This window comes from Ceratotherium simum, chromosome 7 (genome assembly GCF_057802395.1).
Source record: "Ceratotherium simum simum isolate JZ-2026a chromosome 7, ASM5780239v1, whole genome shotgun sequence".
Taxonomy (NCBI): domain Eukaryota; kingdom Metazoa; phylum Chordata; class Mammalia; order Perissodactyla; family Rhinocerotidae; genus Ceratotherium; species Ceratotherium simum.
The window spans coordinates 17,041,603-17,060,679 of NC_141906.1; the positions used below are offsets into that span (position 1 = coordinate 17,041,603).

General features: G+C 42.1%; 1 protein-coding gene across 8 annotated transcripts in view; it reads right to left on the bottom strand.

Moving 5' to 3' along the window:
• Positions 1 to 446: 446 nt before the first annotated feature.
• The window catches only part of TEAD1 (TEA domain transcription factor 1), a 255,710-nt gene continuing 237,079 nt past the window's right edge, over positions 447 to 19,077 (bottom strand). For all 8 annotated transcript variants that reach the window (XM_087433191.1, XM_087433190.1, XM_087433194.1 and 5 more), the window contains 3 exons: positions 18,789 to 18,929; positions 14,083 to 14,235; positions 447 to 8,199 (listed from right to left, as the gene is read on the bottom strand). In XM_087433191.1, coding sequence (XP_087289317.1) covers positions 8,086 to 8,199; positions 14,083 to 14,235; positions 18,789 to 18,929 — 408 coding nt within the window. In that variant the 3' untranslated portion in view covers positions 447 to 8,085. The remainder of the gene's footprint in view (positions 8,200 to 14,082; positions 14,236 to 18,788; positions 18,930 to 19,077) is intronic.

Below are 19,077 nucleotides of genomic sequence, written 5' to 3' on the forward strand. Positions count from 1 at the left end.
AGCGTGCAGCCAAGAGCCATGCCGTATTGACCTCTGCACCCCGTCCTCCACTCTAGCCCCGGTTCCTGGCATGTGCCCTACGAGTTGGGTGAACAACAACAGGTGCTGAAAGGTTGGGCTTGGTATGCCTTTTGGTTTTCCAAGGGCCTACTGCGGCACCCTGGAATGTGGGACACATTTTCTCAGGGTTGCCTGGGATCCACAGAGAAGCTGTTCTGCAAAACTTATGTCAATTTTAACGAAGCACTAAAGAGAGAGAGACAGACAGATAGACTGACTTGTGGATGTTTTTAGGAAACCTTGCTAGACATGACACCCAACGTTCCAATTAGTGAGCTTGGTGGAGGCCGTCAGAAGGGTCCTTTACTCTGTCCTTCATACAATCACCCACAATGCATAAAGCACATTTCATTTGCAACCACAAACACTGTTGCAGATAAAAAAGGTGACCCACACTTTCATTTTCTTTATTTTTCATTGATACCGTATGAATACAAAGTTTCTAGAAAGCTACAAAATGTCTACCACTTTATCAAGAAGGCATCAAAATGTGTCACTTTGCAAAGACATGAAAACACCTGCAGGAACTGACACAAAAATAGCATTTTTAGAGTGATGAAATAATTGCACTTAACTGTCATGGATATTAAAGTTATCACACATATGTACCGCGAAAGCTAGAATACATTGTTTTTTTTACAAAGCACTTTATAAAAAAATTCTCTGCACACGAACCCTATAATTTTCATATAACTATCATACTAAAGATAAATTCACTTTAAAGCCAACACTTAACATTTTTAAACGAAAAGGTACCAGTACCTAAACACAGACGTTAACAAATACGAGAATACTGTACTGCCAGGAGGTTGACCCAAATGCCTTTTGAAAGTTTCTGCAAATAGATTAAGAAAACGTGTGTGAGAATTTGCCCCCCAACCCCCAGCTCTCCAATCTACCCAGGAGGAACCTCATTACCCAAAGGCAGGTTCCGCGGCCCACTCCCAGCAGCAGTACAACAGCAAAGGAACCACTGACCAGAGGAAACGCTTACGTCACAAGCCCATTTTATACACGTGACATGAAGACACAGACCGTGAGAACCCCATTAAGTCAATTAGAATGTGAACAAACACACGTGGCAAAAACCGATTTACATAAAATTTAAGCATATTAAAGAATTAAAGGCTATTCAGGTTTCTTTTTTTAAATGTTACAAAATTTTTTTTGTCATTTTTCAGGCACGTACTGTTTTTGTTTTTACTTTTTTTTCCTTTATCTGCAGTCATGAGCCTAAGGAAAAAGGCCTACAGAAGTGAATCTTTCAAGGAGGTAACAGGGAGATTTTTTTTTTTTTTTTTTTAAAGAAGTGCAGTAAATATCTAATTTACACAGTGGAACTAATCACAGAAGGTGACTGATGCAAAAAAATTAAGAAAATCAGACTGGCTTCCAATTGATTAACGCCTAGATCCTGTCAGCCTCTCTCAGAGAAAGGGGAAGGAGAAACGATCCCATAATGGAAGAGGGGGAATCTAGTGGAATCTGCCTCCATTTCACAATGGACGGAGGGAACATAAATGCCGTTTCAAATACGAAAATGATGTAAAGTGGGATAGGACCGACTCAATGCAAATTCACCAAGAATAAACAAGTTACGGCTTAGGAAGCAGGACAATAAATACAAACATTTCATCTTATTTCACGGTGCATGACTTCAGCGAAGCTATCCTTTGCAATGCAATAAATTTTAAACACAAAACCTTCATTCTTAATGATATAAGCAATGAGTTTATGAGAGAAAACTATTACCAAACAAAGCACAGGAACAGTTGAAAAGAGAAGGAAAACAAGGATTTGACTAATTTCTTCCAAGTTGTGGTGCAGTGCTGACAGGGAGGGGCTGGAGTCAAGCAGCTAACGATGACTTGTGTGCAGTAATTTTCCTTTTCATTTTTTTTTTCTTGTAGAAATTCCTATAAATACCCAAAACTTGGTGTGGATAGAAATCATTTTTTTTTTTCTTGTAGAAATTTCTATAAGTATCCACAACTTGGTGTGGACAGAAATCATTCCTGAAATTTTAGAGCCCAGAGAGGGTATTCTTAAAGACACCAAGTAGAGACAGACGGAACATACACATTACGAGTTCAGAGGCTAACTTCCAAAGATTTGTCTGATGTCTTTTTTACGTCTATAATTGGTAAAGAAAAATCTTTTTTTCCTGTCTTTTGTTTGGCTGGTGTTTTTGCCTTCTCGTCCTTTTCACTCCTTTTCCTTACCTCTATCAGTTTTCCCAATTTATACAAGGTTTTGATAAAAGCCAACATGACTTTAAAGAGTTGCCCTTTTGAGGGCTGGAACATTCTTTGACAATACCGAATTGTGAATGGTGCTCTTTGGAAGTTTCTCACAGCACATTCATACACAACACTCAGAGTCAACATTTTCGCCCTAAGAAGAACACTTCAATTGCAATGACCCTAACTCGTTTTTGTTCTGCACTGTGGTCTCGGTTTGAGGCTTCCAACTCTCAAAATGGTATCACTGTGTAAACCAGAGAAGTGCGCACTGTCATCTGAACGGGATAGAAAGCCTCCCAGAGACTGAACACGAACACAAGGAGAAGCACAAATCTGTCCACCGGCTGAGATTCTGCTGTCTGTGTGCAAGTTCCCTCGTGCAGATGTGGGGACGGGTGACAAGTCGAGGTGACACACGTCGGCACACATGAACACAACAGTTCCTGGGGTCCCCCCTGCTGCCGTGTGCTACTGATGAGTGTGGGGGGGGAGTCCCACGGCAGACAGGCTCGCAGCAGGCAGGGTCCACGTCGTGCTCTTGTGAACGGAGGCCTGTGGTTGGTTACTCATCCTGGTAAACCAAAGGCATTACGGTGATCTCAAAATATTTTTGGTCTCTCTACAAATTATCGTTATTATGGCAGCACTTTTCTAAGCTGGAATCTCAAACCAAAGGCACTTTCATGCTAGAGTGCAGAAGATTCACAAATAGCTAAGTATTTGGTTGTGAATTTAAAAGGCAACATTAAAAGTACAATTTGCTTTTCATAGTAAACTACGAAGTTGCAAAACCTTTCGTTTTGGTATAGACATTTGAGAGTGTGGTCAAGAAACGACTCGGGTTCAGTTTCAGATTTTAGAGAGAGTAGTCAGTTTCCCATAGAACTGGAGAAAAACGGGCTTACGAAACAAAATGGAGACAATTTTCGCTTGTTCTGTTTTAGATATCAGGCCAATTTGTCAGTGGACGTGGAGAACTGGTATAAAAGGCTGGCGGCACGACTAAGGTCTCTATCTCTAAGGCACTGCTGACTGGAACGCTTTGGCAGCTCTGAATTTAAAACTCCCTAAAAAAGTAACAGTAGTAAGAGAAATGCTTCCAGCTTACAAAAGGGCTCACAGTTCCGAGGCAGCCTTTTGCACTGCATACCCTACACGCAACATCTCAAAGATTTAAGGCTTTTCAGAAATGACATGTGCAGGGCTTTGCCACAGAAACATCAACATAAAGAAATAAGCGATGCGGACATATCCTCTTAATGTCACAGGTGTGAACACCAACAAACAAAATTGGTTCTACCCTTCGTTAGGACAAGTGCAGTCAGTGTACCAGAGCATATACAAAATTATACAAATTATAGGTACCTGGTTTGTAAAGTTGACTGTCATCTCATAGGATTTAAATAATTTACAGTTGTACAAAAACAAACGGCTAGAGCCACTACAGTATTGAAATCTAAAGAAGACTTGGGTTTAAAAGTCATTTGGGACGTGTAACACCAAGTGCTCGGAACGGGGGCTGTTTTTTTGGCTGGTCTGAGTGCAGGACTTTTGCTGCTGGGATGCTTAGCAAATAGGAATTTGACTCAGAGCCTGTGGCAGTGAACTGTCCTCAGAGGCAGTGAAAAGGCCCATCAGCTCTCATATCTGCTGTGGATGCTCTGGTCAGATGAGACACTTGGGATGAGAAGCAGCATCAGCATTGGGGTGATGCTGTTGCTTTGGCAGAGGGGGTCCTTAGTCTCCCTCCCTCTTCAGAACTGACCCTGGCCACACATCCGTAGGGATCATGTCAGCATAAGCACCAGTGAGGAACAGTCTCCACCAGAAGAGGCCAAGGATCAATCGGCAGGAGTCCTAGAGCCTCACCCTATTCTGTCACCAACCAGCTGGGTGACTCTGGGCAAGTCAGCTCGCCGCTGGGCCTCGACTTTCTCATCTACAAAGTGAAGGAGAGTAGACCGTGCTCTCTTCTATTTAGCTCAACGAAGAAAAAATTGTCATCCCTCTTCTGGAACTGATCCCTCTCTCCTCCATCCCTAAAGATGAAAAGACACGTTCCAGAGGCTTCCATAAATTCTACAATCAGCATTGCGTGTAAGGCAGAAAGTAGAAAAAGTAAAAATTTACTCAAACAATTAAAGGCTTGAAAATGAGACCCATGAGCTCATGAGAAATAATGAAAATAGCTGGATTTTTTTTAACCTGGCAAACTAAGGGATGAAGATCAAATTAGAAACGCTCTTTAAAGAGGTGTGAGTTGATTATAGGGGTGATGGCAATCAGCTGTTCCCAACTTCCCCAAGGATGACTGAAAGAATACTTGTAGCAAGTGAAACTCTGTTGTGAAATAGAAGTTTTGAAACAGGAGGAAACATGGGCACAATGTCACTTGAGTAATATTCCTACCTGCCTCTTGATGACCCAAAACAAGGGTCCCAGGAGATAAGTTATATCAGGGTGAAACAGGAGGAAAAAGAATATCTCAAATATAGTACTTGTGGCCTGTAAGATCTAGGGCAGTGCTTCTCCACTAGAGGCAATTTTGTGCCCCATGGGACATTTGGCAATGTGTGAAGACACTTTGGGTTGTGACAACTGGAGAAAGTGGTACTTATGTTATCTAGTGAGCAGAGGCCAGGGATGCTGCTAAACCTCCTATGATGCACAGGACAGCCCTGCACAATAAAGAATTATCTGGTCCAAAATGTCAGCAGTGTAGAGGCTGAGAAACCTCAGTCCAGGGTAGCTTGGACATTCTGGGATTCTAGGACGTGTTCTTGAAGAAGTCCTGATTTTATTTTAGGTCTCTTGCTAAGATGCAAAAGAATGCCAACAGACCAGAGCCCAGTTCTTCAGCTCCTCCTGTTTAGGCTGTGGAAAACCGGCCTCAAACTCCCCAGTGAACACACAAGATGTCCCTGAATCAAACCTGGGAGCAAGGGTCACCCAGAGATAGAGCACCCGGAAGAGAGCACGAGAACAGAGCTTTGCGAAGGCTTCTTTGTGGTTTAGAAAGCTTTAGAGACAGAGGGAGAGACTCTGCCATATGCGGTGAAAGACCACAGACAGACTTGGATTAGATGTTCTAACACAAATACCACCCCAGGGTCTAACTTGGGAGAGGCAGAGAGAGGGCTACGAGTTTGGGTAACTAGACCAATGGTTCAGATGGGGGAAAGTATCTGCCCTGGAGAAAGCTGTAGAAGAACAAGACAAGAAGTAAACTTTAAAAGATCTTAGAAATGTTTTCAGAGCGAAAAGTAATCCTCAAGGTCATGCACGTAAAACCCCAATCTCTAGGACAACGGCAGCGGAGAAAGAGGACACTGGCAGTGAAGCATCAGAGGGCCCAGCCTGACTCTGTGAGTTCAGCAGACCAGGAAGTGCCCTTCTTTGCCAACAGAAATATCCTCTAGCTGGTCGTCTTGGGTCTCAGTCTATTTGTGCTTTGAAAAATAAATCCCAAGAGCCCCCCTTGCAGCACAGAAGAGCCCCATTCCTGGGTGGGAACATGAACCAGGTACCTCTCCCCCCGAAGTTCTGAGATAGCCTGGCTCTGAGCCACGTACGATCATTTGCACCCCTTCATAGAGTCCTGGTCTTGGGATAGTGGGGGTTCCCTTGAAGAAAAATGCAGGACATAGGAGCCAAAGAAATATACTTAAGAAGGGTAACCAATAGAAGCCATAAATACGATGACCATGGAAGAAGCTTGAATGCTTGGGCTGAAAAGCAGACGGAAGGGCGGACAGCCGGGGCAATCCTTCAAAGGCCCACTTGGAATCAGGGAACAAACTGTAGTCTGTTTATGGAGGGAAAATGGGCACCATCCTACCGGTTTATGTAAGGGATGTGCATTCCAAATGGGAAAAGTCTTGCACTTTCTCCCCTGGTCTTGCCAGTGACCAGTGTCATGAGTTTGGGAGAGGCAGGCTTGGTCCAGTGTTCTTCTGTTCGCCACGAGCCAGCCACATCCTCATGCTCATGACCACCAGACACTAACCAATACACAAGCAGGGTGAGAGCAGATGGCAGGACAAGAAGGGGGGGTGTGTAAGTTACTTGGATTTTTATTTTCTGTCTTGACGAAAAAGTCTTGACCTGTTTCACAACTTACAAAACTTATTTCACAATCTATTGTGTCAACATATTCCTAAAACAATTATAAAAATGTCCCTTTCCTCTGGGAAGTTAGGGAGGTATGCCCTGTCCCCTTCCCAATGAAGCACTTACGGAAATAGCCCAAGACATGTGGCCACATCAAACCTACTCTGCCTGGGCCAGGCTTTGGAATATGTGGGCTGGAAAGTTGAATCTCTCCCGGGAAGAGAACCTCTCCAACGAGGCTATTTGAAAAGGTCAGAGATAGCGAACTGGGCTTCTTAAACCTTAAACAAGTACTGTGACTTATTGAGAGATGTCAAGGAAATGGATGGCCTTAGAGACTCTATCTAGATCTACAGACAGATTGAGATATGCATACATATCAGCACCTAGCAAACCAAGTGACACTAAACAGATGTTCAATAAATGTGTTGAATGACTATATATGTATATGTGTATATATGTATACACAAACACATACATACACATATAGTTAGCAGGTTAATATGCATACTGGATCACCAGAAATAAAGAATTCATCCACAGGCTGGTGAGGATGCTTGTGAATTTCTGGGGAGCAGAGATGGTAAAACTGATGAGCCTTTTACTTGTTGGGTTGATGAAATTTTCTCCCAGCCACAGGACTTTCTATACTTTGTAGTTCACAGTGCAGTATTCATGCCAATTTTAAATTTTCGCTATTAAATTTCAGCCGTTCAAATATTTACTCATCTCAATAAAAAATTTGGTTGTTCATATAAAATACAACTGCACACACAAGACTATAAACATTGTAAGTTTAGATTTTCAGTATTTATCTACTTATTGCAAAAAGAGCCATCTTTTCTTTTTCATTAAATAATCAATCATCACATTAGTACAATTTTATATTTTTAAATATACTATATATGTTAAGGATAAGGGGTGAAGTTTTCTTCCTTTGTAACACCTGTTCAAGAGTTTAATGGGTTAGGAGATTAGTTTTAACCTTGAGGAAAAAAGTACAAATTTGTCTCATTAGGATACTTCTACTAAGCATTTCTTAAGGCTATATTTTAACATTTGGTTTCAAAAAGAAAGAAAAGTTTCATTTAAAAAATAATTTAGTGAATTACATTCTTTCATAACTTCCACCCTAATTAGTTACAAAGATAAGTCTAAAGATTCTTAGTTTTGTGTACTAATTTACATTTATATTTAAAGATTAATTTTACTTGTATCTTAAAACAAGAATTTCATGTTGGAAAAAAAAGAACTAAATACATTTGTATAAAGGCTGTAAATGTCCCATGGCAAATGCTCTGTCTCAGTATTTTCTACCACAATTAGAAAAACAGGTCTCTGCAGACAGAGACTTGGGGTCTTAAGGTTCAACTTTGCCGAGGAATTGTGGGCTGCAGATCTGAAGAACATAGAAACAACTCGATTTCTCTTTTTACAACTGTACCAGAACTTCACAGCTACAATGATAGGATGAACACATGAAAAAATGACTTCACTCAAACAGGATTTAGAAAAGTCAGGGTGACCTCAGAGCCGGGGCACCACCCTTGTGTGGTGAGGTTTACAGTCAGTCGTTCGATAATGGAGAGTGTGTGTGTGCGCGCACATATGTGTGTGTGTGTGTGTGTGTGTGTGTGTATATACAGATATCTATATATATAAATAACCATGTTCAGTCCTTTACAAGCCTGTAAATATGATGTTGTGCTCCGTGTTCACTATTTGAAACTTCAAATACACAGGCCATGCAGAGGAGAGTTTCTTGTGTATCCCTGTTTGTTACCACCTGTTAAAAAAAAAAAAAGTATATATATACATATATATAAAACACCACATGGATGAAAACATATTCTGTCTGTGCCATGGTGACTATGACTCACATGGAGAGAAACAGTCTAAAGTCCAACAAGCGGGTTATTAGAGATCTGTGCAGCCTCACTCTGCCCCCTTATAGCACAAATTCCAGTCCAACTGGAATCCTACTTAAGCCTAGTTACCATACGTAAGAAGGACCTTACAGACACAGTCTCACTCAAAATCTGAGCCCAAGAAGAGACCATGAGAATTAATGTGGGTTTTTGGGGAGCTGATTTCTTTACAACAAAGACGATTTTCTCTAATTCTGTCCCATGGAACAGTCATTTATCCTAGGAATTGTCTCCTATCTTATTCCCAAACTTTTACTAAATTTGTTTTACAACAGCCAACGACAGACATAAGCTCCACGGGCGCCTTGCTCACCACCACGAACCAGCAGTGCCTGGACTCAGTAGAATATGTGCCAGGTCAAGGAGCTGCGGCAGAATCAGGTCACATGATCACTCTTTTCATTTATCTAGGCTTCACCTTTCAAAATGTATTTTGAAATATTCATCTGCTTGAGTCAAGTTCCTCGAATCCATCTTTCTTGTCCTCATGCCCACTTGTTCTCTGGCCCAAATCATTGAGGCCCCCTCCCACTGGGGACCCTGCCTCCTTCCCCTCCTCACTCTGTCTCACTTCCCCACGTCATTCTCCGAAGGAACTTTCTAAAAGCAAATCCAGCCCAACTTCCGCACTCAAAATGCTTCATGACTGTTTCACGTGTATTTTGTTAGGCCAGCTCAGTGTTCTCAAACATTTTGAATTTGAGAGCCTAGTCCACTTAGTCAGGGGCCTCATTCCGCATTACGTACTGGGCTGCTTCACTCATTTAGTGTCCCTCACCCTTAAGACATCTGAGTTCATGGCCCCCAACTAAAGAATAAGTCTCATAGCGCTTGTAATCTTCCCATCATAACATGCCGTACTGTCTGTACGTATATTCAGATTTGTATGATTTTTTTTTAATGCCCACCTCATCCAGTGGACTGTAAGTTCCTGAAGAACAGGGACCACGTTTCCTGGTATCTAGCTTAGTTCTTGGCACACAACAGTCATTTAATAAATATTTGCTGAATGAATGATAATTCACATAATATTAGCCAACATATATTGACTGCTTAGTACATGTCTACTCGGTATTAAATGCTTTCCACACATTATCTCATATGATATTACAACAACTGTATCAGCAGGTGCTATATCACGCCCTCTTTGACAGAGGAGGAGGCTGGGGGCTTAATTTGTTTAAGGTTCTAGAACTGTCAACGAAGAAACCCAGATCTGATGCCAACATGTTTTTCTTAACCATTATGCCGCACTGCTCTAGACAAATGAACTGATACAGTGAGGGACTATCTACATGTTTTTTTCTGGGTAATGAAGACTTGTTTCAATACTAGCACTCACCTGCTTTTCTAGTCTTACTTCCTGCCACCTCCCTCACAGATCAAATACTCCAAGGACGCAGGTCTTTCATCCTTGAAATCTCTCTCCCCCTCATCCCCACACCCAAACGAATGCCAGGTCCTCCTGCTTTTACCTCCTGAATCATTCTTGAATCCATCCTCTTCTCCACCGCCCCAGCCCAAGGTACCAGCAAACCTCTCCCGGGCTCCTCTACCAGGAGCCGCCCTTGCTCGGCACTACCCCCATCTGTACACGGCAGCCACGAAAACCGTGTAAGAAATATAAATCTGACACAACATGCTCTTGCTCAAATGCCCTGACGATCTCTTTTAAACTTGAAAACTTTAGGATGAATAGAAAACCTGTTCTCAGCCTACAAGGCCAAGGAGACCCTGCCCAGTCTGGCCATTCCTACCCAGCCAGCTCCCTGGCCCCCTCCCTCTCTCCGTGCCAGCCACATCACCTTATTTTCAGTTCTGCGCGCTGTGCTCCTGTCGATCTGCAGTATTCTTCCCTACCCTCTCTGCCTGTGCATCTGGCAGGTATCTCTCAACTGCTTCTTCCTCAGGGAAGCCTTCCCTGACCCCCAGACCAGGTCAAATCCTCCTGTTACACACTCTCTTGGCACCACATACTGACCTCTGACAGCCATCAGCCACATTTAGCTTACATTCATTGTGACGCTGGAGGAACGCCTGCCTCCCTCCCCAGACTCCAGGGCGGCTGCCCCACCTGTCTGGCTCACTGCATCTCAGCACCTGACGCTTCAGTATGCACCCACAGAATGGCCCTTGTTCTGGTAAATCTGCACAATATCTGTTTAACCATCAAGGCAACTTAAACAGAATCTTTTAACATCCCTGAGAATTTCCCACCTCACTCCAACTACAGGTACCTGCTTAAGTTAAACTACTCTGTCCTTCCACAAGTATACTACAGCCATTGTTACCTTCACTGTAATCATTCATTTACCTGCCTCTTTCCCCTACCAGGCCAAGGTTTACTACGAGACAGGCACTGGGTTTTATCTGCACTGTATTCTGGCAGCTAGTACAATCTCTCCATAGTTTAGCTGAATGAATTAAAACATTCTCAATAACTTTTGCAGTGGAGAATACAGACTTGAGCATTTTGCTTGTAAATGGAGGAGAAAACTCAGATTTGGAGACTTTAAATGTCTTACTCAAAGTCATAAAGTAGAGCTGGGTCTTAAACCCAAGTCTTCTGACTCCATGATCATGAAACATTCCGCAAAGTGTCTTTTCCATCATTCAAGTCTTAATTTACATCTATCACTGGCTCTGTTACCTTGGGTAGGTCTAACATTCCTTATCCATAAAATGGGAATAAAAATCATCTCACAGCTCTGCAGTGAGAACTTCATAATATATTTATGAAAGATTTAGCACTGTGCTTGGAACCTCTACGATCTAGCCTAACTTCTTGCAAACTTTCTATGAAAGAATATATCCTGTTTAGGCTTCATGATTGAGACTCAAAAGGAGGAAAGAAAAAAAATGTTTCTAGCAACCTGTGTGTCTGAATATGACCTCAAAAGATGATAGGAATGCTTGGCCCATGGTTCAGTTGCTGTCTCCTGTGGTCTGTTTGGTTACTGTCACTAAGGCCCCACATCTCCAGGGTCACTTCAGTTCCTGAATCATCCTGATGAAATCAGAGAGTCTAGCCCACCAGGCACCAAGGTCTGGAACTGGTCCTCTTGACACAGGCTTTGTATCCAATGTACCTAGCAAAACACCTACAACTGTGTCCAGCAGCAGCCATCCTGGCTGTGTTCCTACACACCCGCCTGCCCCCCCACCCTCTCCGCTCCCCGCACCGTCCGCCGTGGAATAGCTGAAAAATACTATTTCTCCTGTTGATCAATGAGATAATTTTATTTTCATAATCTAGGAATGCTGGCTTCATTTCAGCTTTTCTAAAGAAAAATATTATTTCTAGCAGATATTTATGGAGAGCTACTAATTCTTCATATCAAGGAGTTTAGTCGCTTAATGATATATTTTAAAATTAATTTAACCTGGTGAGTTCTCTGGATGTCTATGCTGCTTGAAGTCACGTGTTCTAAGGGAACATCACTGGTACAGTTATATGGGTTTTGTGGGGAACAGATGCTTTAAAATTTTCCCAGGCCATCTTTTCCTTGGCTGTGCTCTAAGGTACGGTTTGGGGGCTGTGGACTTATTCCTTAAAATGCTGAAACAGACTCAGAAGTGGTTTTTAAGAAACAGCTAAGACTCAATCCAAGAGAGGCAGGGTAGCCATTCACTCAAAGTTTTGGTTTATTCCTGAGGCTATTTAAGGTCCATACCAGGATGCCACACTCACCTGCTCATCTGAGCACTAAGGTGGTCCATCTGGTCTTAAGTAGCACAGAGAACACCTATATGACTAATTGCTACCAGTACCCCAAACCATGAACTGCTCAATTTTCACCCAAGACCATTAGAGAAAAGAATACTAGTTATTAAAGAACATGTTTCCCAAACTTTCTCCCAGATTGCTAGTTTCTAAATTTTAAAGGGACATGGACACATCTGAGAATCCACTGAGATTCTCTCCCTAGAATAAATGAAAATTATATGCCAAATTATCTCTCTGCCAATTGCATGCCAATCCTGTGTCTGTGAACTCTGAGACCCCCTGCAGCTCACTGAGCAATCTCCTGTAGCAGGGGGTCCCAACACCCAATGTGCAGGAGAGCCACCTGGGGAGCTGCAGAAACAAACAAACAAAATCTATGATGCTGGCCCCACCCCCAGGGATTCTGATCTTATTCCTCTGAGGGGGCACCCAGGCCTCAGAATTTTTAAAAGCTTCCTGGATGAATCTGATATGCAGAAGGATTTTAATTTTTTTGTTTGCTGAGGAAGATTTGCCCTGAGCTACCATCTGTTGCCAATCTTCCTCTACTTTGTATGTGGGTCACCACCACAACATGGCCGCTGACGAATGGTGCGGGTCTGAGCCTGGGAACCAAACTCAGGCCACCGAAGCAAAGTGCACTGAACTTAACCACTAGGCCATGGGGCCAGCCCTGGATTTTCATTTTTAGATTTTTATTTATTCATTTTTACCGGCTCTTGAAAGTTATTGCTAAATATTAGGGAATTTCATGAGCTGGACAACCACTGGTAGCCTGAAATTGCCCATGGAGGGTATACTGACACCACAAAAATGGGGAAAAGTTATAAATCAGGGTTTTTTAGGGGGCTGAGGTAGAGCCTTTTTTCTTTGCCAGCACATCATTGATTGAGAATCACTGTCCCAATGGATTCAAAACTCTAGTTCAATAATTCCTGCTCTAAGTATTCTAGTTCTTAATCCTAGTAACAACGCAGGCCTTCGGGGGCTGAATATTTGACCACAATATTGTCTTGCTGCCCCTTTTAGCAAAATTGTTTCCACCAAGTTTTGTTTTGGCATTTTGCCTTTAGTTTAATCAAGAAATGTTCTTTTTAAAAAGTGAGCCTTATGAAACCCATTACCGCATATTTTATAGGTATATTTTGAGAACAACACTGTTCTCAATAAACCTCCCAAGTCCCCAAACGAAGGCCCCCATGAAAAATTTGTTTTCAAGTTAAACATTAGGGGAAAAAACCCACATACACAGCATTGCCCAGGGGAACTGGAAAGTTCTCCCACTGTGGCCCTTGAGTACCATGGTTTTTACCTCTCCCTTTAGCTGCCCATTAAGCTTTGACCATACCTTTCAGCCTATGAAGAACATCCCCAGCCCCGGTCATGATGTGCTATTCTAATTTATATTTCTCTTGGCACTGGGAGTTTATATTTTGCTATATTAACATATGTTACTTCTTAAAAGGCCTTACAAATGCTTCATGAAATCAGTCAAGGTATGTTTGAAGTATAAACCTATTGACTCAGCTTTTGCCTCATTTATGATTTGCGCACTATGTTGCTGCTGAGATTCCAAACTTAGCTAAGACTGGAATCTCCTATGGAACTTTAAAAAATACACCTGCCTGGGTCCTATCTTCAGAGATCCTGATTTAATTGATGTAGGATGCAGTCTTGGTATCAGGAATTTTTAGAAGTTCTCCAGGTCTTTCTAATATGCCGCCAGAGTTAAGAATCTAGGACCATCACTTTTTATTACCCCCACTGAAGTCCAGTTCTGCCAAGCTTAGACCCCAGCCAGATGAGACCTCTTCTCTTCTATAGACTTGAGCCCACACCAAGCCCAAGTTTGCCCTGTGGATGTGTGAATTCAACTGCTGATTGACCACCTGGGGCCCAACTCAACAGCCAGTTCAGTTCCCTTGGCCCCAGTGCCTCCCAGAGCCATCTTCCTGTCTGTCCCCACCAGCCTCATGACCAAGTCTGCCACAACAGGAAAGAGACAGACAGTTACCAATAAAATTGTGAAGTTTTCCAAAACACTGTTCATCATATATTTCTCTGGTAAGTGTTTGAGCTTGTGGATGAAGTTGATCATATATTCACACATCGGGGAGCGGTTTATTCGGTACACAAAGCGACCATTCTCAAACCTTGCATACTCCGTCTGTGAGGGAAAGAGGATTTGAGCATTTTTACACTTTTGACTTCAAAATTCATGAAACAGATATTACCACCTGCAAAAGCATTTTACTTTTCCAACACGAATCATCTGCTACATGCTATACTATTTACGTAGTTTATTATTTAGTTAAAAAAAATTCCTATCTCCAAACTTAACATCATACTTAGAATCCATTATTTTTCTGGAAATTAAAAAAAAAAGTTGGAAAGATGATAGCTTTAAAAGAGTTCTATAGATCTTTTTCAGTAAAGGTCAGAAAAAAATATAACCACCTACTCAGTGATTCTCTCCTTGCAGATCTGGGAGAGCAGACCCAGCCAGTCACAATTCTTTTAGGAGCCCCCTCCAAATCCCTTTACTGTCATAAAGCCTCACAAGCCAACAACCAATGCAGCTAATTTCTCTACTTTAGAAAAAATGACTTCACATGGATCATGAGCCCATGACTATTATTTATGTCTTGACTAAAGAAAGACAGAAAATACTGGAATATATGCAGTTTGAAGATCCCACTGAAGTCTTCAGAAATAAGAAACACACTCCTAGATAATCTTGGATCAAAGAGGAATTAACATGGAAATTACAAACTATCTAAAGAGTAATGAAAAGGAAAATACTTCACATCAAAACTTCTGGGACCCAATGAAGCTATACTTGAAGGAAACTTAAGCAAGCAGCTTCATATGCCTTCATCAGTAAAGAGGAAAAATTACGGAACTAAATACATAACTTAAAAAAAACAAACCCACAAAATAAACCAAAAACCACAAAGAAACCAAAGGAAACCAGAAATAGGAAATTAATAAAGATAAAAGCTCAAATCAATGTAATAGAAATAAAAAATGTAGACAAAACAAATTTAAAAACTGGTTTTTTAAAAAGATAAACCCTTGGGGCCGGCCCTGTGGCTTGGTGGTTAAGTGCGCGCGCTGCGATGCTGGCGGCCCGGGTTCGGATCCCGGGTGCGCATCGAGGCACCACTTCTCTGTCCATCCTGAGGCCGAGTCCCACATACAGCAACTAGAAGGGTGTGCAGCTGTGACATACAACTATCTACTGGGGCTTTGGGGGCAAAAAATAAATAAAATCTTAAAAAGATAAACCCTTCAAAGCTTAATAAAGAGAAAAAAGGAGTCAAAACCACAATTATAGTAGAGTAGAATATTTATAAGAAGTTACTTTACAAAACTCTAAGGCAAAAAAAAAGCAAAGAAAACCTAGAAGATAGGATGATTTCCAGCAAAATACAAATTGCTAATACTGAAGCAAAAGGAAGTAGAAAATTCCAACACGCCAACTACTGTGGAAATGACTAGAAAGCTGTTTAGACGTCTACACTGAAAAACGTGTAAAGACTAAGTAGTTTCACAGCCAAGTTTTATGTAACCTTTCAAGAGCAGTTATGTTCAATGTTATGCAAACTATGCCAGACCACAGAAAAAGGCAGGCGTCCCAATTCTTTTTATGAAACTGATGTGCATTTAATATTGAACTTTGATAAAGAGCTCATAAAAAAGAAAAGTATAGACTAATTCTACTTACAAGAAGCAAAAATTTTATATAAAATAATAAACAAAATGCATCAATGTAGCCGAACTAGGACTTCCTTCAGGAATGCTGTGGTGGTTCATACACAGGACATGTATTAACTTGTAATGTCAACAAATTGGAGAAAAATCATATGGTAAGAGCTGCCCAAAAGGCATTTGGTAAAATATTGCAGTGATTACTAATAAACACCCTAAAATAGGAATAGAAAGAAAGCGCTTAAATATAAAATAAAGGCCATGTATAAAAACCAACAATAGCTATAATGCTAAAGGGCAAAATACCAAAACCATTCCTACTAACCTCAGTAACTACACAAGGATACTCATCAGCACTAGTTCTTTTATTTCTTTTTACAACTGTGTTGGAGGTTTTAGCAAATGAAAAGAAGGTGAGAAAAAAAAAAGTGGCATAAACATTGGAAAAGAAGAGATAAAATAAAGCCTTCTCTTTTTGCTGCTGCTAAGATTATATACACAGAAAATCCACAAATTTAGGGGAAAAAAGCCACTAAAGATAAATAAGAAAATATGGCAAGATGGCCAGATAGAACACTGATACGCAAAAACTAAGAGCTTTTCTCTATTCTAGTAACTAAAATCTAGAAATGGGAAATTGCATTAACAAATTATATAATATTTAGAAACATATATATATAACAAGAAATATATGAAAACTACAAAATCTTATTAAAATAGATAAAATGAGTTGGAAATGCAAATAAGTTCTTGATTGACAAGATTTAATATCAATAATATATCCATTTATCCCAAACTAATATCTAAATCTAATGCAATTACAATTAGATTGCTCAAACAAGGTTCTTTTTTCTTTACATTTTTAAAATGATCTCATTATTCGGAAGAATAAATGCTGGTTACTAGCCTAGAAAATATATGAAAACGAGGAATAGTGAGATTGACTTGCCTCAGCAGATATCAAAACAAACTATAAAGCCATTGTACTCAAATCAACATGGCATTGGGACAAGTTGAGATAGAGAGTGGAATAGAATAGAGAGACTCCAGAAACAGCTTCCAGTGTATGCAGTAATGTAAAGGGGACAGATCCACGCACAGCTGGAAAAGGATGAATTATTTAATAACTGGTTTTGACACAAATGCCTATCTATTTAGAAGGAAATATAAGCAGATTCCCATTTCACGCCAAATGCAGAAATACATTCTAAATGGATTACAGGCTAATTATAAAGCTCCACCTGCCACGCCTCAGACCACCTTCTCCATGAAAATTTCTGGGATTTCATCAGTCAGAAGCAACCCCTCTCTGCTCCCTGAACTTGCATAGAGCATTGGGTGTGTTATCTGAGGACGCGATGAAGAATAATTAGAAATCTGGGAAACTAACTAGTCTGGTTCATCTTTTCTCACACATACCTGTCCAGGCAGGAAGTCCACGTACAGATAAGCCCTGACAACCTGGTTAGCAAGGCCTATCACTGACCTTCACGTTTCCAACTGCAGACAGGTAACTCTGCTTGCTCCTTCTCAGAGGAGATGGGGGTCACTGGTTCTAGGTCTCCGGTCCTGTCTCATTAAACAGCCACCTTCTCACCTGCCCTCTCCTTGGGCTTCCCAGACATCGATGGCACCGAGCCAGTTCTCCTCCTCCCTCATCCATTTCTGTCCTCCGCTCCTCTGTTTGTGTCTCCCTTCCACTCACCCCAGGGCTGGCTGCTGCTCCCCAAATTTAATCCTTTCTCCTGTGCTCTTGCAGGAGTCTCTCTGTGCAGCTAGTTCTCCATTCCCATAGCATTAATCATCCTTAATGCTGAGGATTCCCAATTGACACGTTCAGTCTTGACCTGTCTCCCAAGCTCTATCTTGCGTCTATAATCGTCCCCTGACTATTTCCTCTTGAGCACCTTATCTCCTTCCCTCTGCTGGCGGCAGCACTGTCCTTCCAGGCATAAGATGTGTGACTCTTCCTCCTCTTTCGTTTTTAATATCCAGTCTGTTTCTAAGTTCCATTCAAAATGTCTTACTGGATTTCCCACTGCCACCATTTTAGTAAAGCTCATGACCCCTAAGCTATGTCGACCATCTAGTTAACCCACTTCTATCCTCTTCTGCCAGCGTAACCCTCCTCAACACCATCCTCAGGAGGCCCGTCCTGTGCTCAGGAGGCGATAAGGGCCTGCAGCAGCCCAAATCCTCATCATGCAGCCCAAAGTCTTAAAGCCATACCCTGGGCCGTCTCCCCTAGTGCATGCTCTCTCACAGCTCAGCACAAAGTCTCTGTCAGTCAGGCTGGGCTCCCGGACCTGCGAGGTCCAGGGCCACTGTGAAGAGAACCCCTGAACACAGATCGATTGGGTGATGGGTAGAAAACAATGGAAAATACAACTCTGGATGGAAGGTCAACAGCAAACATTATTCACACAAAGCAACCCTCTCTGGTAAAACCAACATATATTTTTTGAAAGGGAGAGAGGCATGAAATATAAAAGCCATAAATAGGGATCTGATCCCAAGACGTACTGAAATATACTTAACACAATTCAAATGAAGGGAGTGGAAATGGCAAAAGCAACAATACCAAACCCAAGGTGTCAGGGTCTCAGAAGGCAGGTACCAGCCAGCTGAATACCACCTGGGTTGTCATCTACGTGCCCGGAAGTGCCCGTGGAGCTGGGGGTGGGAGGGCATCGTCTGATGGCAGCAGGGCCTATCTATACCCAATTCCACACCAGGGCACCCCCACGAGGCTGCAGGCGGCACTGAACACCGCTGGCAGGGCAGGGCAGGGCCAACCTCAGACAGCCAGGGAGGCCTGCCGAGGGACGTCCTCCTTGCCTTCTTTCAGCTGCTTTCAAATCATTTTGCCTTTTTAGAAGCAACAAGGAAAAGAAAGGGGGAGGGAAGGAGGAGACATCAAAAAGTAAAACTTGCTGCCCCAGCGAAGCTTTAAAGGAAGGGAACAGTCTGCCCTGGAAGGAAGGTTCCGGTACACAGAGACCAACTTACCTCTACTTTTTCTACTACTTGCTTCCCAAAGGAGCAAACTTTGGTGGAACAGGTGACTGTCATGTTTTCAGAGCTCTCATACTGACTGGTTACACCGTAAAAAGCCCCGGCATCATCTTGAATATTGCAGTTTAAATCGGCCTGTTGGAAATGAAACAGAGGTAGGGTTATTCTCTCATCACAGGAGTCACGGCAACAAGCAGTGACCACCAGGGTGAGCCCTCCGCCATTCCGGCGGAGCGGAGGGCAGGGGGGGCTCGGGGAGACGGTGAGGTGACGCTCATCTAGA